General features: G+C 43.8%; 1 protein-coding gene and 1 pseudogene across 2 annotated transcripts; both read left to right on the top strand.

Annotated features, from left to right (window-relative positions):
* The first annotated feature begins 516 nt into the window (after window positions 1-516).
* Window positions 517-21,296, top strand: RBM17 (RNA binding motif protein 17). 2 transcript variants are annotated; one of them, XM_034764359.1, is made up of 12 exons: window positions 517-691; window positions 3,632-3,773; window positions 6,478-6,594; window positions 7,980-8,146; window positions 10,489-10,586; window positions 11,711-11,767; window positions 15,264-15,405; window positions 17,612-17,763; window positions 19,599-19,675; window positions 20,237-20,335; window positions 20,698-20,770; window positions 20,918-21,296. In XM_034764359.1, exons 2-12 carry the CDS (start codon window positions 3,651-3,653, stop codon window positions 21,019-21,021), a joined length of 1,209 nt encoding a protein of 402 aa, XP_034620250.1. In that variant the 5' UTR covers window positions 517-691; window positions 3,632-3,650; the 3' UTR covers window positions 21,022-21,296. The 2 variants fall into 2 exon arrangements, with proteins under 2 accessions (XP_034620250.1, XP_034620239.1); XM_034764348.1 differs by lacking the exon at window positions 517-691 and adding an exon at window positions 2,190-2,425.
* LOC117871419 lies at window positions 2,375-2,528 on the top strand (annotated as a pseudogene).
* Window positions 21,297-22,695: the final 1,399 nt, after the last annotated feature.

The raw sequence follows: 22,695 nt of genomic DNA on the forward strand, positions 1-22,695 counted from the left end.
AGGAGATAGGCTATCTCCATTATATATATATTACCACAAAAGTCAGGGCCAGTGTTAAGGGGTAGCAAGCAGGGAAATTGCCCGGCGCCCCACGGGGCACCGTGAAGCTGAGTTGCTCAGGCTTCAGCGCCAGCTCCAGGTGGTGGGGTTCAGGGCCCAGGCTGCAGTCCTGCGCAGCTGGGCTTCAGCTTTCTGCTCTGGGCCCTAGCGAGTCTAATGCCGGCTATGCTTGGCGGCCCCCCTAAAACCTGCTCGCGGCCCCCCAGGGGACCCGAGACCCCTGGTTGAGAACCACTGTGTCATTGGATCAACTTCTCGCTGCAGGTGTGGGTTCCCCTCTGCATGCAATATCAGGTTGCTGACTCTAGGGGTCAGCAGTGGGCCGGGGCCTTAGGCTGCGCTCTCTATGGCCATGCTACGTCATTTGTAGAACCCCGCCCCTAAGATACGAAGTTTGCGCAGGACTCTCCTCCTGCCCGGTTCTCGCAGAGTTGTCCGGCCGCCAGCTTTCCCCTTACGGAGTTTGCGTAACTCTTCCCTCGCTCCCCTGATGTCCGGCCGTACTGAGTTTACGCAGCTTGCGTACAGGGTGCGCGCAGTGGCCGAGTACGGTGCGGCCCGGGGCGCCGCACACTGCCAGCGCCTTTCCCTGCCTCCGCGGCGGCGCTTCGCGGGCGGGGCTCTGCCTGGGGTGAGCGATCCCCGCGGCCCGGCGCGACGCGAGGCCCGGGCGTTAGGCCGCGCCGGGAGGCCCCATTTCCGGGGGTGGGGGGCAGGGCGTGAGCCCGGCCGGCGGGAGTCCGGGAGGGGCGCGGGGGTGGGGGGGAGGTTCGGGGCTTCGTGGCGGGGGCATGGGGTAATTCCGGGGTTGCTGAGGGGTAGATTGGGGGGCTCATGGGGGGGCTGGGCCAGCCATGGGGCTGTCGGGGGTTGGGGGGAGGTTCATGGGGGGGTAATTCGGGGGTTATGGGGTAGTTTAGGGGGCTCATGGGGCAGATTGGGCGGTGCATGGGGGGCTGGGGCTGGCCAGCCATGGGGCTGTCGGGGATAGGGTGGGAGGTTCATGGGGGGGATGGGATAATTCAGGGGTTATGGGGTAGCTTAGGGGGCTCATGGGGGGGCGGGCCAGCATGTGGGTTGTTGGGGGTAGATCGGGGGGGTTGGGCTATATATGGGGGGAGCACTGGGCCCAGCCAGCTGGGGGGCTACATAGGAGGCTTGGAAGGGGGCTCTGCCAGCAGCTCCCAGGGCCAGGCTGTTCTAGGACCAGGGGGCTGGCCAGATCCAGGCGGGGGGGGGGGGGGGTTGGCTGTGGGGGGGTGATGATTTGGGTGATGGCTGGGGTGGAACTGAATGGCAGAGTCACTGTAAGCTCATGCCACAGACTCAGGCATCGACCCAGGCCTCACCCCTCATGCATCTTACGCTATGAGGGCCCTTTATATAAGACTTCAGGGACTGGGACATTCTCAGCTCTGTTCAGGGGCTAGTGCCTATGGCCCTTTCCATCTAGGGTGACCAGATAGCAAGTATGAAAAAATCAGGACAGAGTGTGGGGAATAATAGGCACCTATATAAGAAAAATCCCCAAATATCAGGACTGTCCCTATAAAATCAGGACATCTGGTCACCCTATTCCCATCAGAACTGGGGTTTGTCACTCTCACTACTGGTGTTAAGTGTTATAGACTCCTCAGGCAGGGGTCACCCCTGGTTGTGTGTTTACATGTGGCCAAGTGATCCTGATAGTGGCTTTGGGGGGGGAGGGAGGAGGCTACTGCAATATAAACAATAACAATAGCCCCAGCAAAATTCACATCTGTTTCTATGCAGTGTGCTCTACCCCAGTTGACCATCTTATTTCTGTCCCAATGCAAGATTAAATCAGTTTTCTACATGCAGTGAACTTTGTTACATGATCTTCGATTTACTGTATAATCACTGGTTTATTTGTTAAGTATCAGAGGGGTAGCCGTGTTAGTCTGAATCTGTAAAAAGCAACAGAGGGTCCTGTGGCACCTTTGAGACTAACAGAAGTACTGGGAGCATAAGCTTTCATCTGAAGAAGTGAGGTTCTTACCCACGAAAGCTTATGCTCCCAGTACTTCTGTTAGTCTCAAAGGTGCCACAGGACCCTCTGTTGGTTTATTTGTTATATATTTCAAAGTGTTCATGCATCGCCTCTAAGAGCACAGCGTTAAACATAAATTATGCTAATTATGCTTACAGTGAGTTGTATAACAATACCATCCCAATGTATTTGAATGATCAGATTGCTAGGAACAATGCATCAAAATTAACATGATGCTGAATAATGTTGGATGATGGTCAGTCCTGACCATCATTCAGTGAAGTTAATAAAGTTTTTGCACACATACTTACCTGGCAGAGGAGATACCATGGTCATGAAGGTGGTTTTCTCAGGGTGAGGCTCATTCATTGAACTGCGGGTCTGCTGACCTCTGTGATTTCCCCAAATATAATTTATAATTTGTAGTAGTGGGGGACTGCATTCACACTTTCCGCTGGCTTTTTTGGGGACTTCGATAGGTGTAACATGTCTTGAGGCAATATCTTGTTTTCCTTTCCTTTACAGTACTGCTCTGGGCCCTCCTCCTACCGTCAGTCATCACATGGCATAAATGTCACTTTGGTTTCAATCCTGCAGTTGGTTCCACATTGGAAAATCCTTGCTCCTGTGTCATTAGGGGTCCACTGCGTGGATCTGATTGCAGGATCAAGGCCTTAATAGTGAGAGGCCCATGACCAGAAGGTGTTACTGATGACAGTAGGCTGAGATCTCTTAATGCAGCGGGGGGTGATTGGCTGCAGGCCTGGGGGTGATGACTTTTGCCTGAATCCTTTTCAAATTCAGGTGTAATGTCACATGGAGAGTGTTTTTTTCCTACGCTGTTAATGTTATGCAGTTTTATTGTCTATAATTTAAAAGCATTTGGGGGGCCTTTGTGTGCTACGGAAATATCAGGTGATATTTTGGCAAACATAATTAGTGTAGAAGGATGATGCAAAAAAGTTCTCAGGTGTAGCAGGAAGAGTTAAATTTAAAAATCTACATATATGCATAGATTTTAAGACATTATGATCATCTAGTGTGACCTGCATGATGCCCCGGGAACTCACCCAGTAGTTTCAGCATTAACCCCAGAGCTTCGCTTTCAACTGTGGTGAACATTTTAAAAATACAGCTAGTCTTAATTTAAAAGTTTTATGTGATGGTGAATCCACCGCATCTGACACCACATACGTAATATTAGAAAATATCTAATATCACTTGATGCCTGGGTGACGTTTATGGAAGCACTACACAGCTTTTTGAATGGTAGCTTGTTTTATTGCCCTATGGTCTTTATGAGAAAGACAGACAGACACAAGTACCACTGTCTGAGAAAAAAAATTAGGGACTAATATGTTGCTATTTCTTCAGAATTTGCTCTTGTTTTGGAAAGGAAATTGTAGGTCTGTTGATGATCTTTGATATTTCTTTAAAAAAAAAAAACTCCTCCCCCAACACCTTGGAGTCCAAATGTGTCCAAAATAATATTTAGTTAATTTTATAAATATTAGACATAAATAGTTATTAATTCAGCCTAACTTTTCTTTTGTCTTTTAGTTTTAAACAGAAGGGGAAAATGTCACTTTATGATGACCTGGGAGTGGAAACCAGCGATTCGAAAACAGAAGGCTGGTCCAAAAATTTCAAACTACTGCAGTCTCAGTTGCAGGTGAAGAAGGCGGCTCTCACTCAAGCAAAGGTACAGATATTGCTGCTCCTGATGGCTCAAGGTTGCTGGCCATTGGGAATGCTGTCTTTTTCAATTTTTCACCTGAAATGCTGGTCTCAGTAGGGTTTTGTTTGTACTGAGCACACTGCGGAGTGTACATTTCCCTAGCTGTACAGACTTTTGGATGCATTGTCAGGCTTTGTCCTTCTGTTGGTAGTGGGCGGCACTAATAGAATACTCTTGGGGGAATTCTGCGCCAAAAAATTAAAAATTCTGCGCACAATATTTTAAAACTCTGCATATTTTTTGTCAAAATACCGCAACATAATCAATCTGGCTTCAATATTTTGGTAACTTATTTAAACTGCAATACAGTGGGTGGAGAATGGGAGTGGGGAGCATTGGAGGAAATCACCAAACCCCTTCTGTCTAATAGTAATGTAGCTAGTATTGACCCTTTGCTTTTAGTTATTAGTCAACAAATATATGCAGCCATATGCTCAGTGTTACATCATAGGCAACTGAAGTGCAAGTGAGGACCGAGGACTCAAACTCACAATTTATACTGGCTACTGACCATCTCCAAAAAGGTCAGTAGCAAATAGTTCATGGAGCACATTTTGATAGGAAATTTTTTCAGTCCAAAAATTTAGACCAGTTCTAACCACTAAAGCACCATAAGTATTTATAAGGTCATACTGTCCTTTACAGTCAGACTCCTTTACATCACTCTGGCAATGTATAGGAGCCTTAAAATTTTTATACTCCTGGGGAAATTTACTAAGAACAATGGGAACAATTCACTAAGCAGACAGGCTGCTATGTTCTGCTCTGCCTGAGGGAACAGAGCCTGCCTCGCACCTGCCTCTTCGAAAATACCCCAAAGCCCTGCCCCTCCACGCCGAGCATGCCGCAATAGTGAGTGAGAGGGACAGTGTCTCTCTCTCTCTCTCTCTTTCAGGCACAGCTGCCCACTCCTCCCCCCATGGTGATTTACATCTCTACCTGCTGCTATGGGTGCCCAAACTGACCTGCCTGCACTGCATGACTGCTCTTGTGGCTTCCCTTTCCTTCCCCGTCAGAAGTCATTTTTCTGCAGGGAAGCAAAGAAATCTGCGGGGGCCATGAATTCTGCGCACATGCAGTGACATGGAATTCCCCCAGGAGTACACCGTAGAAGCAAGAACAAAGAGGTATAAGTTCTCTGAGACCCTTCGTGTAGAGTATAGCATAATCAGTATATGCACAGCATTTTCTGTGGGAGCTGCTCTAATTTCTTAAATAAATAATGGAGTTAAAGTGTTGACATGGAGCCCAAATTTAACCCTGAAGACATTAAATTAGGCACTTAAGAATTTTAAAAATAAGTGAATAGGCAAGACTGCTTCAGCCTGTGATGGGAAATTGGAGATGTTCAATATTTTGTGCTTCTTGGTATTTGGTAACTGTTGCTGTTGATCAACTTGCATCATTTCTTGCTTATCATTTTAAAAGCCTCCAGAGGCTGTGGTGTGATTCCCGGTATTGCCAGTCAGGTCAGAAATTGCTGCTGAGAATATTTCCAGTCACTTAGAAGGTTGAAAGGGAGGCAGAGAAGGTATAAACTAATTCCTTCAGGGAAAACTAAGAAGCAAGTTTGTACCGAGCTGTCTTCTCTCTTAATATATTGCAACATGACATCATCATTGTCCTATTTCTTTTGTTGATGATGAATGAATGTATTTTTCATGTGCTTCAATCACAGGCTGCTGCTGCTGTCAAAGTCTCCATAGTTTCTGGTGCAAAGAAGATCAATTAGAAGAAGGAAAATTATAGTTAAACTTTTAAATAGTAAAATCCTTTGTTGGGGCTAAATCCTGTTTTCAGTTATCCTCGTGGAAATCAGTGCAATTACTGCAGATTTATGCAGCTGTAATTGAGAGCAGAATTTAGTCCTTAATTTACAATGAGTTCTGTACAAATGAAACCTTAAATAAGTCTACAACTGATAGATGTGTTCTTTTAAAGCACCCCCCTTCTGTGTGGTTCTGAATCATGATGCAGCAATCTCAGTCTGTCTTTCCTTGGATTCCCATCCTGCTATATATATCTATAATAATGTATTAATCCTGTTTTTAGAAAGTTCTATTTTTCTCATGGTGAAATGTGAAAAGCAACAGGACTTTCGTGTAAGAAAAAAACCTATTCTGCTGGTCTTATTCAGACAAAACTCTTCACTAAGGAGATCTTCTCAATTTGAAAGATATATTTTCAGTTCTAGACTTAGAAAACCAAACTCACTTCCGGTCTGATCCTGTTCCCATTGAAGTTAATGGCAGAACTCCCATTGACTTCAGCGGGGTAGGATCAAGCCCTTTAAGAATAGTCATGGTTTATGCAGGATCTGTGTTCCTGTATAAGCTTTGCAGCGGTAGTCAACAAACTCTAGCCATAGAGCTGTATTGTTACCCGTGGTGCTGGTGCATAAATAACATATGAAATGAACAATCACAACATCAAGAACTGTTAGAAATGCTGAGGAAGAACTATATGTTGGTAAAATGAAAATGGAAGTGGTATGGTGAGTTTTGCATGGGGCAGAGAGGCAGGATTGAGGCCTGAGACAATATTCATCCGTTTTTAAGCTTTCTTGAAATCAAGAAACATCTAGTTTAGGAATATGAAGTGAATACCCCTTTTTTAAAAAATGAACGTGTTGTCTTCTCCTGCTTTTTTTGTATTTTGATGCTTTCAGAGTCAGAGGACAAAACAAACGACAGTCCTTGCTCCAGTGATTGACCTGAAGCGAGGGAGCTCTTCTGATGACAGACAGATTGTAGACACACCACCTCATGTAGCTGCTGGCTTAAAGGTAAGGCTAGATCAGCTTGAAAACACAGCAGATTACATCTGATTCTGAATTCTCGTTTTCTTTCCCTGCCTTCTGTAGTAGTCTGCATTTTACTTATTAATTTACTTGTCCTACTGCTCTAAGCTGTTCTCCTTGCTTTTAGCCTCTCTTCTGTTCAGACTTATTTTCACTCATGAACATTCCAAATGTATGCAAACTTCTCCTGGTGCTACAGTCTGTAAATCTATAGATCACTGAGGGCTGGTCTACATGGGGGGGCTGGGGGAGGTTATGTGCTCTATAGGGGTGTGATTTCTAAAGTTCACTGATATGTTGCACAACAACTGGCCCATGTAAACCCTGTTGGTGCGCTTTAACATAGTACTGTTTGAAACAGTATAATGTTAAACCACAGTAAGGAACCTTTAGTGTGCACCAGGAGAGTATACACAGGCCAATTAATGTGTAACTCATCAGTGCGCTTTAGAAATCATAGAGCGCATTACCTCACTGTGTAGACAAGCTCTTTGTGTTCTTAATTGAACTAAAAAGTATGTGTTTACGTAGCACCTTTCTTCTGAGGAGCTCAGGGCACTTTGCAAGCAACCCTGTGAGATAGGTAGGTTGAAAAAAAAATTTAAATTGTGACCCTACCATGCTTGGAAGTGGTCTTTTATAACAAACAGAAGAAATCTAATGTTTGACCATTAAGTAAGAAAAACTATTAAGTGCTTGGTAATGGGTCAAGACAAACTTTCTTAATGAAGCTTTTTTGAAAGTTACCTGCTGCAAAGCAGATATTCCTTCCAGATGGAATAAGAATGGTTGAGGATGTCAGTCCATAATATACATCTCTACCCTGATATAACGCTGTCCTCGGGAGCCAAAAAACCTTACCGTGTTATACGTGAAACCGCATTATATTGAACTTGCTTTGATCCGCCAGAGTGCGCAGCCCCGCCCCCCCGGAGCACTGCTTTACCGTGTTATATCCGAATTCGTGTTCTATCAGGTCACGTTATATCGAGGTAGAGGTGTAGTAGCAGACAGATGAAAGAAACCTGTGAGCTTGTATCCAAGCATCCCTCACAGCCCTACGCATGCAGGTTATAGTTTCGGATAGAGAACTTATTGGGTATTAATGTGACCTTAGCTATGCTTGTTTGGCATCTCTTTGTGTTTGGAAGGGAGGGGGTGGGTTAGTTGTTGTCTGCATACAAAAACTTGAGAGGAAAATGACATAGGGTAAAATCTGGGCCCCATTGAAGTCAATGGCAAAACTCCCATTGACTTCAATCGTACTAGGATTTCACCTTCTTGTTGGTAGTGGTAAAAACAGCTGGCTGATTCCAACTGCTGCTCTCAGGTGGCTGATCACATTGATATTTATGCTTTCTCTGTGTAAGGATCCCGTACCTAGTGGGTTTTCTGCAGGAGATGTGCTGATTCCTTTGGCTGATGAATATGATCCTGTGTTTCCCAATGATTATGAGAAAGTAGTAAAACGCCAGAGGGAGGAACGACAAAGACAGCGTGAGCTGGAGAGGCAAAAAGAGATTGAAGAAAGAGAAAAGTAAGACTTGAGTTTGGGTTTCTGCGATGGGACACTTTTTTATTCAGCCTTCAGTTAAAAGAAGTGAATTGCATATTGTTATTCATGGCTTCTCAAAGCATGAGAGAAAACATTCCTCAAGCCGGGTAAAAGCATTGGTGTCATTAAAAAAAGCATTTACTCTACAGCTCTTTGGTTCCTGTAGGATAGTGTATTTTAAATTAGTAACTGATTAATCTTATTGGATAGCTGGCAGATGTTTCCCTTGCTATTTCAATACAAATTGAAAACATGTCCAGCTTTATTAGTAGGATTAATGGGCCAAATTCCTCCATGATGTGTGTCCTCTGTCATCCATGAAGTTACAAGAGGGATAACCTAGGTCCTACTTCTGCCAATTCCCTCCGCCTTTCTGGTCAAGTAGACCGCTTCCTTTTCTTTTAGTCGTGATCACCACCCTGCCAGTAAAAGAGGACTACCTGGGACTCTCTCTGAGGCCCTTTCATGCTGTTCCTTATTTGGCACAAAGGGTCACTGAAATCTGAATGAACCCTAAGGTAACTCTACACTCAGGCTGGAGGGGTAGTTTCCAGCTTGGTTAGATGTGCGCACACTAGCTTGGAGTGAGCTAGCATGCTAAAGGCAGGTGTGGCTGGACAGGTTAGCTGTCGGAGTAAGTACTGAGGGTCCTGGGCAGGTTTGTACTCAGGGTAACTGGCTGCCCCTGCCTGTGCTGCCACGGCGATACTGTTATTTTTAGATACTATCTTGATCAAAGCTAGCACATGTTCATCTACCCAAGCTGGAAATTATACCTCCAGCTGCAGCGTTAGATGTACCCTTACCTACAGCTTCGCCATGGATTGCCAGGGCTCCTTTTTATTTTTCTGTAAACCCAACAAAAGAGAGGGAAAAAATACATAATCAATGTTGATGGCTCTACAACAGTGGTGGGCAACCTGCGGGCCACATGCAGCCTGTCAGGGTAATCCGCTGGCGGACCGTGAGACAGTGTTTACATTGGCTGCCTGCAGCTCCCAGTGGCCGCGGTTCGCCATTCCCGGCCAGTGGGAGCTGCGGGAAGCGGCGCAGGCCCCAGGGACGTGCTGGCCGCCGCTTCCCGCAGTTCCCATTGGCCAGGAACGGTGAACCATGGCCACTGGGCACTGCAGGCGGCCATGCCTGCAGACGGTCAATGTAAACACCGTCTCGGGAGCCGCACGTGGCCTATCAGGTTAATCTGCTGGCGGGCCGTGCGCAGCTGGCGGGCCATGTGCGGCTGGCTGGCTGCAGGTTGCCCACCACAGCTCTACAACCTCAGGAAACAAACCATCTTCAAAAAATGATTTGATGTCATGAGATTTGAACATGAGATTACTCCTATAATGTGTTTCAATAACCAAATCTGCACTAAGCATGTATGCATTGTTGCGGCAACACAAATATTTGTATGGTGCAGTCTCTAGAAAATATATTTGGGGATATTTGCTTTTTAATACAGTGAGTCTCTTGAGAGTATTGTTTGTCAGGTGCCTCAATGATACCTAACTGTGGGACCTCTATTCTTAACTAATCCTCTGTTAGCACAACTTTCATGGCTAGTGCTGGGGATGGGGCTTTTTTCCCCTTTGTATTTGAGGCTTGTCATGTCTTACAAATACCTACTTTTTTCTTTCTTAAAAGAACACAATCAGGGCTGTCATGATCCCCATTTTAAGATTGTATTAAAGTACATGCAGATATTACATGACTTAAAACATGACCCTAAGGTCAAAACAAATATTTTTATTTTACTAATCTACGTTTTCACCAATTTGAGATTTATACATGGTGAATGTTTTGGTTCATTGAACCATTTTAATCTTCTTAATCTTTGACGTTCTTAATCTTTGTAGCAGAAAGCCAGTAATGCTGTAGGCATACTGTTCAAAACCAGACAATCAGCTATGGTCTTCTGTTACCTTCCTGGTAATTACATCCTGCATTTCTTCCATTGCAACCATCTAAATTTGAGGTTTGGTCTGCAAACAGATCCACCTGTGCGGATCTTCATTTCTGTGCATTCTCAATGACTAGAGTTCAGTGTGAAAGTAAGTGTGAATATCTATCTGTTGGAGGATTGGACCACATCTAATGTTTAAAAAATGATTTTTCTATAAAGGATGAAAGCAGAAAATGTGAAAACCGGAAAGAATCAATCAAAACAGGCAGTGTGCTTACAAGAGACATCTTAGCTGATAAAGCATCATATGAAATGCAGATTAGGAGCTAGTAATGTAATTCACACTGCAAATGTTTCTCTGAAACATTAGTTCTTTTTTCACTTGATAGTTTCTTACCATAATTCCTATTCTAATTATTAGGAGACGTAAAGACCGGCATGAAGCCAGCGGGTTTTCAAGAAGACCAGATCCAGATTCTGATGAAGATGAAGATTATGAGAGAGAGAGGAGGAAAAGAAGTAAGAGGAGAATTGTCTAACTTTATGTCCTTGGGCAAATCAAATATTCTGCAGTCAGGTTCTTTCTGTTTTGCTGTAAACTATTCCTCCCTTCTCACCCAAAGAATCTAGTGACCATTGGCCTCCTATAATACATTTATTACGGAGTAGCTGTTGTAGAGTAGGCAACCACATTATTTTTTAGGGGTAAAAGAGACCTTTTTTGCATGTGAAATTCCCTTTTAACATTAGTTTTTAGATACATGCATTAGAGATTTCTGAATGATGTAGGCTCCAGTGAACAGAGAAGCTTAAGCTCATTCTTGTAGTTTGATTTTAAAAGATTGAGCTTTGGCTGCTCTTAATGTGTGCAATCACTGCACCTCTCCTTATTTGAAAGCCCTTGGAGCCAAATAATAAAATGTGGCTCTGTGTGGATGGATATCTCTCTCAGTTCAGAGAAACCAAAAATCTGCTCTGAATTTCAGTAGCAGATTCACCGTTGGTAATACAGACCCACTTCTTTAGACCTTCATTTTTGAAACAGGGTTATGTTTAATAAAATGCTTTATGTTCTGTAATGTATGTTTAGAACTACTTTGCCATTCACACTTCCCTGACTGGAAAAGGCCCTCTGTTTCTCACTCTTGTATTAATGTAATTGTCCTTGAGTACAGTATAATTTTTTAGTTGGCTTGATGAGCAAACAATCTTTGAGTTGAAGCTCCATTTTCATGCAGTCTTCCCTGCTACATTCTTCTGAAATCACGAGTATTGATTTTAAGGCAATTGTATTGCATAATGTGTATTGTTCACATCCCCGTAGCACATCGGCTTGGTACGATATGGTACCCTTTGATATATTAGAAATCTTAAGTTTGCAACAGTTTAACTATCATCACTAAGATTTCCAGAGTCAGACACGTTTTCCACCCCTTTGATGCTTGTTATTGGCAGCAAGCTATATAAAAATGTGGATGCAAAGGCCTTCAGTGAGCACCATGATTTCTTGTAGGAGTCCTGGGGATGAATGTTTGCACTTGGATTAATGTGTCCGGAAGAGTTTTGTTATCTCAAATGACAAAACACTTCATCTGCATGAATGTCTTACATTTCAATTATGTGACTTATAATTTCATTCACAGGCATGGGAGGTGCTGCCATCGCACCACCGACGTCTCTTGTTGAGAAGGACAAAGAACGTATGTATACCAAAATCAGTGTTTTGACCTTTACATTCTCTAAGCTTGGCAAAACAGTTTAAGTCCCTACTTCAACTTTCTGCTCAGCGAGGGACAGATCCTGCACAGGCCTGGCGGTCCCTGGCTGCAGTGGAACTGCTGCAGAGGTTAGGGGGACAGGATGCTAGGAACTTGAGCAGGGGATTTGCACCACCTGCATGCTTCAGAGCTGCAGTTCACAGGGGTTTCTTCTGTGAGGAGTGGGATAACTCTCTGATCCATGATGGCATGGATTGTGACAGCCATTCACATGCTAGATAAAGGAGGAAGTGCAGCAGGTAGACCAGCCATGCAGCTGCAGAGCTGTTTTGCTCCATACTGGTGGGCAGGGGAGGATTTCTCCACCCTCTCCACACCCCTGAGTACTCTTGTACTTGTTCTGTTTCAAGGGTCTGTGTGTGGGGATGGGAGTTTATCCCTTGGGAGGTGAGGACTGGGTAGTTCTCAGTGAGATTCGTTTTAAAGAAAAGATTGTAATGTGTGTATCAGGACACTTAAATCAAGACGATTTAAATCACTAAGTGGAAAGCCTCAGTTTAAATCATCAATTTAAATCAACTTTTCCATTTTTATTTCAATTATTTTCTAAAGAGAGGTGCATTTTCGTTGGCTGATATAACCAGTAAAGCCTGTTGCTTTTCAATTAAATGGAGCCTTTGCATTACTTTTTGCTACCTGGGAAGATGCATTATAACGATATATCTTTATTTAAGCAATTATATAGCTTAATATTTTCTGATTCTTATTGTGTTAGAAAATAGGGAATGATACATTTCTTGTTTACTAGATAATTAACTCTTTGCTCCTGATTTACATCAAGCTGCATTAGGATGGTAACTAGAATTTAATTAAACGCACAAAATAGCGCATAAAATTTACTTTTATTAAACCGTACAAGTCCTAAATATGGTACGTGACCTTTTGTGCCATATTTATAAAGCTTGACCTCACAGGTTAGAATCAATGGAAAAACGTTTTTCTTTCTATAGAAAAGCAGCCTTTAACTCAGAATTTTTTATAGAAGCTTATGGATTCAGCCTATTCATTTTTATTTAAATGTTTTAAGAGATTCTGATAAGTTTAGGCCTTAACATATTTTGTACTAAATTCAGATTTCATTTCAAACAGGTTAATTTTTAAAAAGAAAAACTTATCATTTAAATAAAACAAAAAGCACACTCAAACTTTTTGACATTTGTTTTGTAGTTTTAGCTTTTAATTTAAAATCATTAACATCTCATTATGCATGTACAAGTATAAATATGTTTATTTGTGAATATTTTATACATAAAGAACTCTTTCCCTTGGGAGTCCTGAAATGATTTATCAGAATAAGGTGATGGCGGAGGGGAGGGAATTGAGATGTGTAAAGGTTGACAAAACTGAGGGCTTGTCTACACTACCTGCCGGATCGGCGGGCAGCGATCGATCCAGCAGGGGTTGATTTATCGCATCTAGTATAGACACGATAAATCGACTGCTGAGCGCGCTCCTGTTGACTCCAGTACTCCACCAGAACGAGAAGTGCAAACAGAGTTGACGGGAGAGTGTCAGCTGTCAACTTACCGCAGTGAAGACAACGCTGTAAATAGATCTAAGTATGTCGACTTCAGCTATGCTATTCACGTAGCCGAAGTTGTGTATCTTAGATCGACCCCACGCGGTAGTGTAGACAAGCCCTAAGACTAAGTGGGGACATAACTGTCTGCAAATATTTTAAGGTTGTAAACACCAAAAACAAAGAGGAATTGTTTAGTTAAGAATTGTATAGTTAAGAGCAATTGGAGGCAGTCCAGGAAAGTTAAATATAGGCTGGAACTCAGAAAAAATAACCTAAGAGTGTGATCTCTTAAAGTGTGAAATGATCTCATAAGGGAATCAATGTAAGCCTTATTTCCTTATATCTAGACAGGACAAACGGTAAAAAAAAATTACTACAGGGAACGGTCTTGCATTTGGACAGTAGCTGGACTGGATTATCTGAGTGAGGTCTCTTCTGTCTCAGCTTCTATGATTTCCCCGAACTGAAGTCTAACTTTTTGTTTGGGTACAATTAGTAATTAACAGAAGTAATCACTCTGAAATGAAATCGTAGTATTAAATATGCAAACAAACTCTCAAATTCACACTTGTCTGCCACTTTCCTTAGCACCACCCCAGTGTGACTTGATTTGTGAGACGGATCTGCTCATCTCACTTGGGAATCTGTTATTCCAAAGCTATCAACAGAAAAAGAGCCTTTCAACACACAGTTTTAAAGTTGCATCAGTTCTGTCTTAAGGAGTCATTCTTCCTATGCATAAGAGTACAGAGCACTCCTTTTAAGCCTCTTGTTACCAAATTGTGCATAACCCAGTCGTTCCATAATTCAGTTTGTGATTAAAGAACATTTAAGTTTGGGATCCCTCTTTCCAGAGAATTTACTGTTGAGGAGACAAATCGCCTTAAGATGCAGTGGAGAATTGAAACAAACTAACAAAGGGCAGCTAAGTAGAGATAATAGAGCCCTTATTACCTGTAGAAACAAAGGGTACGTCCAGACTACCCGCCGTATCGGCGGGTAGCGATTGATTTATCGGGGATCGCTATATCGCGTCTCATCGTGACGCGATATAGCGATCCCCGAACGCGCTCCCTGTCGACTCCAGAACTCCACCGGAGCGAGCGGCGGTAGCGGAGTCGACGGGGGAGCCGTGGCCGTCGATCCCGTGCCATGAGGACGGGAGGTAAGTCGGAATAAGATACGTCGACTTCAGCTACAGTATTCCTGTAGCTGAAGTTGCGTATCTTACATCGACACCCCCCACAGTGTAGACCAGGCCAAAAAATCAGTGTAAGATGCCATACAAATATATCCCCAAACACTTCAGAGGTTAAACCTAGTTACAGAGAAAATTAATAGTGGAGAGGAGACATAGTAAGTTGTATGAGGCCTTGGCTACGCTTACCCGGTAGTTCGGCGGCGATCGATCAAACTTCTGGGTTCGACTTATCGCGTCTAGTCTGGACGCGATAAGTCGAACCCGGAAGTGCTCGCCGTCGACTGCGGTACTTCAGCTCGGCGAGAGGAGTACCGCGGAGTCGACGGGGGAGCCTGCCTGCCGAGTGTGGACCAAGGTAAGTTCGAACTAAGGTACTTCGAACTTCAGCTACGTTATTCACGTAGCTGAAGTTGCGTACCTTAGTTCGAATTAGGGTGGTAGTGTAGACCTGGCCTGAGCAAGGAAAACAAAGGGCCTGATTCTCCTTTACGCTAAGACTGCGTTGTCTTACTCTGGCAGTATAAAGGACCTTAGAGGTAGTGTAAATATAATTTGCCTGTTAAGAGGCCTCAGTGTACATGAGAGAGAGGCCCATGATGCTATTAGATGAGATTTGAAAATGGTGGAAGGTGGTGACATATATAGTTCATCAAATGTATTTTGACCAACCAGTAAATGTTTCATGTTTCTTCCAGCTGTACCATCTTTTCCATTTGAAGAGGAGTCAAGACCTCGTGCACCATCTGCCAAAGCAGCTATTCCTCCCCCGGTATATGATGAGCCAGAAAGACCGCGGTCCCCAACCGGGCCTAGTAATTCTTTCCTTGCTAACATGGGGTAAATATCATTCACAAGTTAACATTTCATGAGAAGTGCCTCGCGGGGGGAGAGGATGAAAGTTAAAAATGTTGTGTCGGTATGGAGAAGAACACACAGTCTTTGCATGTATATTCTTCACTGTAATAACTTAATCTGAATGCCTACATGCCCACCCAGCAGGAAGTGGAGTACACAATGGTTTTGTGTGAATTGGGCCAATGAGTTTGAGGAGGAATGGCCAGTTTTTAGTGAGTTCTGGAGCCCTCTCCCGTATAAAGGTGTATGGTTTGTCCATGCCATGCTGGTGTGGCCAATTTGTAAGTACGTATGGCTAGTTCAAGACCCCGAATGCTTTTTCCTGCTTTTGTCAGAGGTGTGTTGTGTGTAACCTTGAGCAAATCACTGACTTGTTTTCAGAGGCATTGAGCATCTCAACTCTGTTTAAAGTTAGTGGCAGCTGTGGGTGCCACACCCTTACCCACTCTGTGTTTCCCTTTACTCTTCTGTAAAAATGCTTATAATTCCACCTAGGGGAATATAGCAAGGCTTAATTAATGTTTATAAAGTGCTTGGAGACCTCAGCTGAAAGGTGTAATATTTATTTGTGATAACTATGGTTATATTAAACTCTACACACATTAATTTTTATGTAACTGCAGGATAATTACAGTACTAGCACTCACAAGAGTCACAGCCAAGAAAGTGTACAAGTATTTTATAGGTTTCAGAGTGTTAGTCTATATCAGCAAAAACAAAGAGGAGTCCTTATGGCACCTTAGAGACTAACAAATTTATTTGGGCATAAGCTTTCGTGGGCTAAAACCCCTTGGGCTTATGCCCAGATAAATTTGTTAGTCTCTAAGGTGTCACAGGTATTTTATAGAATACTAATAGATCACTTTTTCTATATTTATATACTTTGTTTCTTATGCAGTTTTTCCTAATAAGGTTTTTTCATACCATCTGAAAAAGGATTTCCCCAATCTATTGAGTCAGACCTACTTATTTTATCTGGTTAGGATTGTCTGGAGACCTTATCTTGAATCAGTGATCCGGAGCTACCAAGTACTTTTAATGTACTATATTGGTATTTGACTGTATTGTGTATTTGAGAAATAGCTAAATGGTCACTGATCTTTCATTTCTCTTTATAATCTTTCATTCCTATCAAGAAGTAAAAAAAAAAAAAATCTTTTCAGAGAGTGGGATCTTTATACTACGGTACAGTATAAACTTCTGTAGTCTTGTAAGGCCTGTCACATCTTGACCCATCCATTCATGATCTGCAAATGAAATGTTTTAAAGACATAACACAAGTTGTGTTTTGAAAAGGCCCATACTTGTTTGGTTGTGTAGCGAACTGTTGACTCACAATTTCTTTCATGGAAAATTAAAAGGTGGGAAAAATCAAGACCAAATACAAGGAAATACTTTTTCATACAACATGTAATTAAACAGTGGAACTCATTGCCACAGGATGTCATTAAGACAAAGAACAAGATTCAGAAAGGGGTTGGACATTAATGGGTATTGAGAATATCCTGAGTTGTCCTTATGATAATAGTTTTGTGAAAAGGATATTGAGCTTCAGGACCTAAGCCTATCTGTGACCTAATATGGGGGACAGATTGCCCCACATCTGCTACTGTGGAGTTCTTATGTTTTCCTCTGAAGCGTCTCATGGTGGGCACTGTCAGAGACAAGATACTGGAGTAGCTAGTCCTTGAGTCTGATCCATGCTGGCAGTTCTTGTGGTCCTATGGAATCTGTGACACTGATGTTCGTTGCTAATGAAAATCATGCTATACCTAACAAACGTGAGCAGCTTTATTCAGTGATTGAAGTGTCTGTGTCCCTATCTGTAATACGGGGATGATAATAATTAGTCAGCTTTGTAAAGTGCTGTCAATTTGTAGGTGTTATAAGCTCCTATATAAGTTCTTATAGTCGATCTGCATGTAATAAGATTTTAGGGGTTAGACTATTTTCTATGTTCCCTTAAATATTATGGCAACACTAAACTAAGACATGGGTTGTAAGCTCCTTGGCAGAGCAGCTGTAGATACCATCTGCACACAACAGTTGGTATTGCGTGGCGGTTTCTGGAACTTGCTTATCGCAAGGGCCTATGCTGAGTTCCTTGAGCACTAAGATGAAATGTGTTGACAGTGCTGCTTAAGAAATGAAATGAGTGGTTGACAACCAGTCCTTTCTCTCTCAACAGAGGCACCGTCGCTCATAAAATCATGCAGAAGTATGGTTTCCGAGAGGGCCAAGGGCTGGGGAAGCACGAACAAGGGCTAAGCACAGCACTGTCAGTAGAGAAAACAAGCAAGAGAGGTGGAAAGATCATTGTTGGTGATGCTGCAGATAAAGGTAACTGGATTCCATTCCGTTGGAAGTGGGAAGCTGTTCACCTTGACGGTTTCTGAGAAGGGAACAGGAGTGGAATTAGGGGTCGGTCTCAGTGGTGGCTTTTCTTGTTTTGTTTACCCTGTATCTTTGTACACAACGTCGACGAGTTGTGGAACATTGACGACTGGTGACAGTTTTCTTTGTGGACTTTGAAGAATTTAAGTGTTAACAATTGCGCTGGGCCCTACTGCTTTAAATGTTCAGCTCTTCGTCGTCTTCCCCACCACCCTCTCCAGCTCCATCCTGTGCCTTTCCTCGGTGTAGTCAGGCACCTCCCCTTCCCCCATTTCATCTCCCTGTTAAAATGTGCTCCCTGCACAAGCAGGTTTCCTTCTCAGCAGGCACCTTTGATGCAGCCCTCTTTTTCGCTGCTGCTTTCCAGCCCAAAGCTCAGGTCAAGAGGGGAGCTCCCTGTGAGCACAGCCCAAGCATGGAGGAGGGGTGCCAGGGGTGGAGTGAGTTGGGACACAATCCATGTAAAAGTCATCCTCCTCTCTACTGTAATACCCTCACTTAATGGCCCTTCAAACCAGCCATCTTCCAGGTTATCACCACTGGGAAATTAAGAGGTAAATGTAATGTGCAAAAGCTACTGCACATTTGTAAATGCTGATTTTTGTTCTGATTTCCTTCTCCTTCAGTTGTTTCCTGGTAACACTTTATAGCAGGGGTGGGCAAACTTTTTGGCCTGAGTGCCACATCGGGGTTCTGAAACTGTAGGGAGGGATGGGTAGGGAAGGCTGTGCCTCCCCAAACAGCCTGGCCCCTGCCCCCTATCCGCCCCCTCCCACTTCCTGCCCCCCTCAGAATCCCTGACCCATCCAACTCCCCCTCCTTGTCCCCTGACTGACGCCTCCTGGAACCCCTGCCTCCAACTGCCCCCCGGGACCCTACCCCCTTTTCAAGCCCCCCGCCCCTGATCCCTGTCCCCTCCCGGGATCCCCCGCATCTAACTGCCCCCCCGGACTCCACCCCCTATCCATCCCCCCCCTGTTCCTTGTTCCCTGACAGCCCCCTCCAGGGACCCCATGCCCTGCCCCCCCCCGGACCCCACCCTCTATCCAACCCCCCGTGCTCCGTGTCCCCTGATGCCCCAACCCCTATCCACACCCCCGCCCCCTGGGACTCCCATGCCTATCCAACCCCCACTGTTCCCCATCCCCTGACTGCCCCCTGGAACCTCCTGCCCCTTACCCAACCCCCCACTCCCTGCCCCTTTACCATGCCACTCAGAGCAGCAAGACTGGCAGCCACACTGCCCGGCCGGAGCCGGCCATGCTGCCGCGCTGCTCAGCAGGAACTTGCAGCCCCACTGCCCAGAGTGCTGGTGGCACGACGAGCTGAGGCTGCGGGGGACAGGCTGGGGGCGAGCCTCCCCGGCCAGGAGCTCAAGGGCCGGGCAGGACGGTCCCGCGAGTATGCCCACCTCTGCTTTATAGTCATGGTTGAAATCATGTTTTTCGAGCAGAGTCCCCTGATCTGAAGTCTGGTGAACCTTAGAAAATCTGGTATCTGTTAAAATTGACTGAGGATTATTGGCAAATATATTGCCTGTATTTCAGCTTGGTATTCGTGCTGTCATAGTGATCATAGTGATAGCCTGTAAAAACAGAGCCAATTGTTCTAGTAATTCCAAGTAGCCATGAAGTGACTTGGTTCAGTGAAAGGCTGTTACTCCGAGACTACATTTAGTGGTTTGTAACTGAATGCGGCTATTGGAACAGTTCAATGTAGGCCCCCCACTGAACATGTTGTAAATTTTTTTTAACATGTACCATGACTTACTCTCTTTATAGTCGATGCATCCAAGAAATCCGATTCGAATCCATTAACAGAGATACTAAAGTGCCCAACGAAAGTGGTCTTACTAAGGGTGAGTCAGGAGGACATTTAACTTCACATCTTGTAATATATACTGTGTGTTTCAATTTTAGTGCTCAAACCCCTTTCTCCTGTTATAAAAGCTCCATGAGATGCAAACTTCTTCCCCCTCCCCCCCCCATGGTGCACTCTGGTATCATTCTTGTCCTGTTGTGTTGTTGGAAAACACCTGACAGTTGCCATAATACCTGTGATTATTAGTCTTGATGTGTCTAGCGTGGGGACTGAAGAGAAGTTTTGATTTTTTGCCGTTTCAGAGTACATTGAAAGTACAAAGTTTTGTTCAATAACTTGTGATAACGCAGTTGATCTGTGCTGTATTAACTAGTTAACGTGACTTTGGGCCATACAAAGGAAACAGTAACTCAAGGATAGCGTATTAGTGCCAGGGAGTTGACTGGCACCATATGATGCTAGAATGGGTGGCCTATGATTTGATGAACTGACACTTAAAACTCATTCATAGTTTCACTATAATGCTCCCCCTGGTGGCAGGATGCACCCTTTGTGTAGCATCCATCTGTTGAATTGGTTTTCCTCCGTTTACTTGCAGAACATGGTAGGTGCTGGAGAGGTTGATGAAGATCTAGAAGGTGAAACTAAAGAAGAATGTGAAAAATATGGCAAGGTTGGGAAATGTGTCATCTTTGAGGTAGGAATTAATTTACCTCTTTCTCCACCACATCTATAAAGGCGTAACTTTTCAGATCAGGGAGTAGGCAAAAACTCTGAGCTGGGAGTGCTCGGGGCTGTTTGGTTCTTGCTGCGATAGCCACGCCTTGTACATCAAGTTATTGTAAAGTTTGGCATCTAGCAGTGTATGGCTATAGACCTGTTCCAGTGAACAGCCTTTCCCCATAGAGAAGTGGGACTCAGCCTTGGTAGCTCTGAGCACCACACTCGATGGGACCACACCTGGTGGCTGTATGTTTTTAATCCTATCTGCTTTTCCTATAAAGCCCAACAGTTCATAGCTGTATTTTGACCATTCTGATCAACTGTCTCTTTTGTCAGATTCCTGGTGCCCCTGATGATGAAGCAGTGAGAATATTTTTAGAGTTTGAGAGGGTCGAATCAGCAATTAAAGGTCAGAGATTGCACTATAATTCCCTGTTAATTTCCAAAAGTTGATTTTTAAAAATAGTTGTATATTTTTTTAAGCAGAACTGTGTTTAGCTTGAGAATTGCTTACCTTACTCGGTGTTTCATGACCTGTTTTTGGCTTGGATTCCAGCTGTGGTGGATCTGAATGGAAGATACTTTGGTGGACGAGTGGTGAAGGCTTGTTTCTACAACCTGGATAAGTTCAGAGTACTGGACCTGGCAGAGCTAGTCTGATTTAAGGACCTAGGTCAGGTTGTCACCGTGCCAGCGATTGTGTTTTCAGCTGGAGGCTGGGAGTAGAGAGAACACGGCAGCATTCCTAGCAAACTGGAAACAAGCCCCCTCGAATGGATTTTTTACATTCATTGTGACTGACGCTTATTTTGTTCTGTTTTTTAAGTATAAATCCTTTGAAAGATTCACATCTGTGTGTTTTGATTGCACAAGTTCTGTTTACTGGGCTGGAATCCTGTGTTTTGTAGCTTTCAATGAATCGCACTCTCTTGAAACCCACCGCTGCGAAGCTGTTTTCTTTTTCTGGTTTCCTTGTTCTAGTGCTGCAGTATGGAGCGCATCATGTGACATCTGCTATGAGCAGCAGGCTTTGGAAAAGAACTGTGGGCTGGGATATTTTTCTTTTCTGGTGCTTCATGGCAGAATCTCTACTCAGCTCATAAACCTCTAGTTTCCCCAATCCAAAGTAATTTGGGGACTCCGGACAGGCAGCAGCTTCTCTGTTCTCTTCTGACTCATTAAGGATTTGTTTTAGGGGAAATCTTTTGCATACCAGAATGCAGAGAAAAGTACCAAGAAAAGAATTGAAATTCTTATTCCTCCCCCGAACCTAGACAAAACACATAAATTAAACCCATGAGAACCGGGAGAGAGAACTTTATGCAACTAGCCATCCAGAGCTGGAGACCTATGTATGAACCCCAGTTTACATTTGGTTTGAAGGTCTCCAAGTGGACACTTCATCAAATCGCCATGCTATCAGGTATTGTTGGCTGTCTTTGCTTGACAGGTCCAGGACTGATATATTAGGAGAGTTACAGGTCAGTAGTGAGGGGCGTGTAAAGCTAGGGGGAGCTGTCGTCTTCATGCTTGGTTCTAGCCAGAGTCATCTGTGTTTTCACTTCCGCTGAACACCAAATCTGTCCACTAATTGTCTTTTTTAAAGTGGCATGGTTATGGCACTTGTAGCTCTGTTTAAGTCTCAGTAGATCTATTCAACATTTTTTAAGGGCCGAGCATTTGAACTCCTCTTGAAATATTGCGTGAGCTGTACTAGTATGTTGAAAAAAATCCATGTATAAGAATCCAAAAGACTGTGAAGAGTTGGATACAAAGAACCCTAAAACTGTTCTGTCTCACATTGACTTGTACATAACAGCTTACTCCAGTGTTTTGTGAAATAACTAATGCCTTGGGCTTGGGGCACTGTGTGTGAGTGTGAGTGGGGGGGGGAAGAGGGCGCCTTGGTTCACAGTAAAAGTGCCACAGGAATCATACAAAGATTTAAAATGGATACCAGCCTCAAGAGCCTTTTAGCTTGCTGGATGGTGAGATACTTGGATATCTTTTCCCCCATATATAAATGTATTTTTATGGGTGTAGGCCAGTAGTTGATCAGTGCAGTGAATATCTTATGTCACTGCATTTTTATCAGCTGATCCCTTAAAAACCAAACACCTTGATCTTGCTGGGTTTTGCTTATGATATTTTTGTCTATTTACTTTCCAGCAATTTCTGTATGACCCTTTGTGTCCTGATTTACAAGCTTTAAAAAAAAAAAAAAAACAACTTGTAGTCTACCTAGTGTGTCTGCTTCTTCGCTGTTTTAAATGCAGCTTTTTCTGTCCTTCACGACCTAACCTCCAAATCAGTTACCTGCACATTGTGTTTTGG

This window comes from Trachemys scripta, chromosome 1, assembly GCF_013100865.1.
Source record: "Trachemys scripta elegans isolate TJP31775 chromosome 1, CAS_Tse_1.0, whole genome shotgun sequence".
Lineage (NCBI taxonomy): Eukaryota > Metazoa > Chordata > Testudines > Emydidae > Trachemys > Trachemys scripta.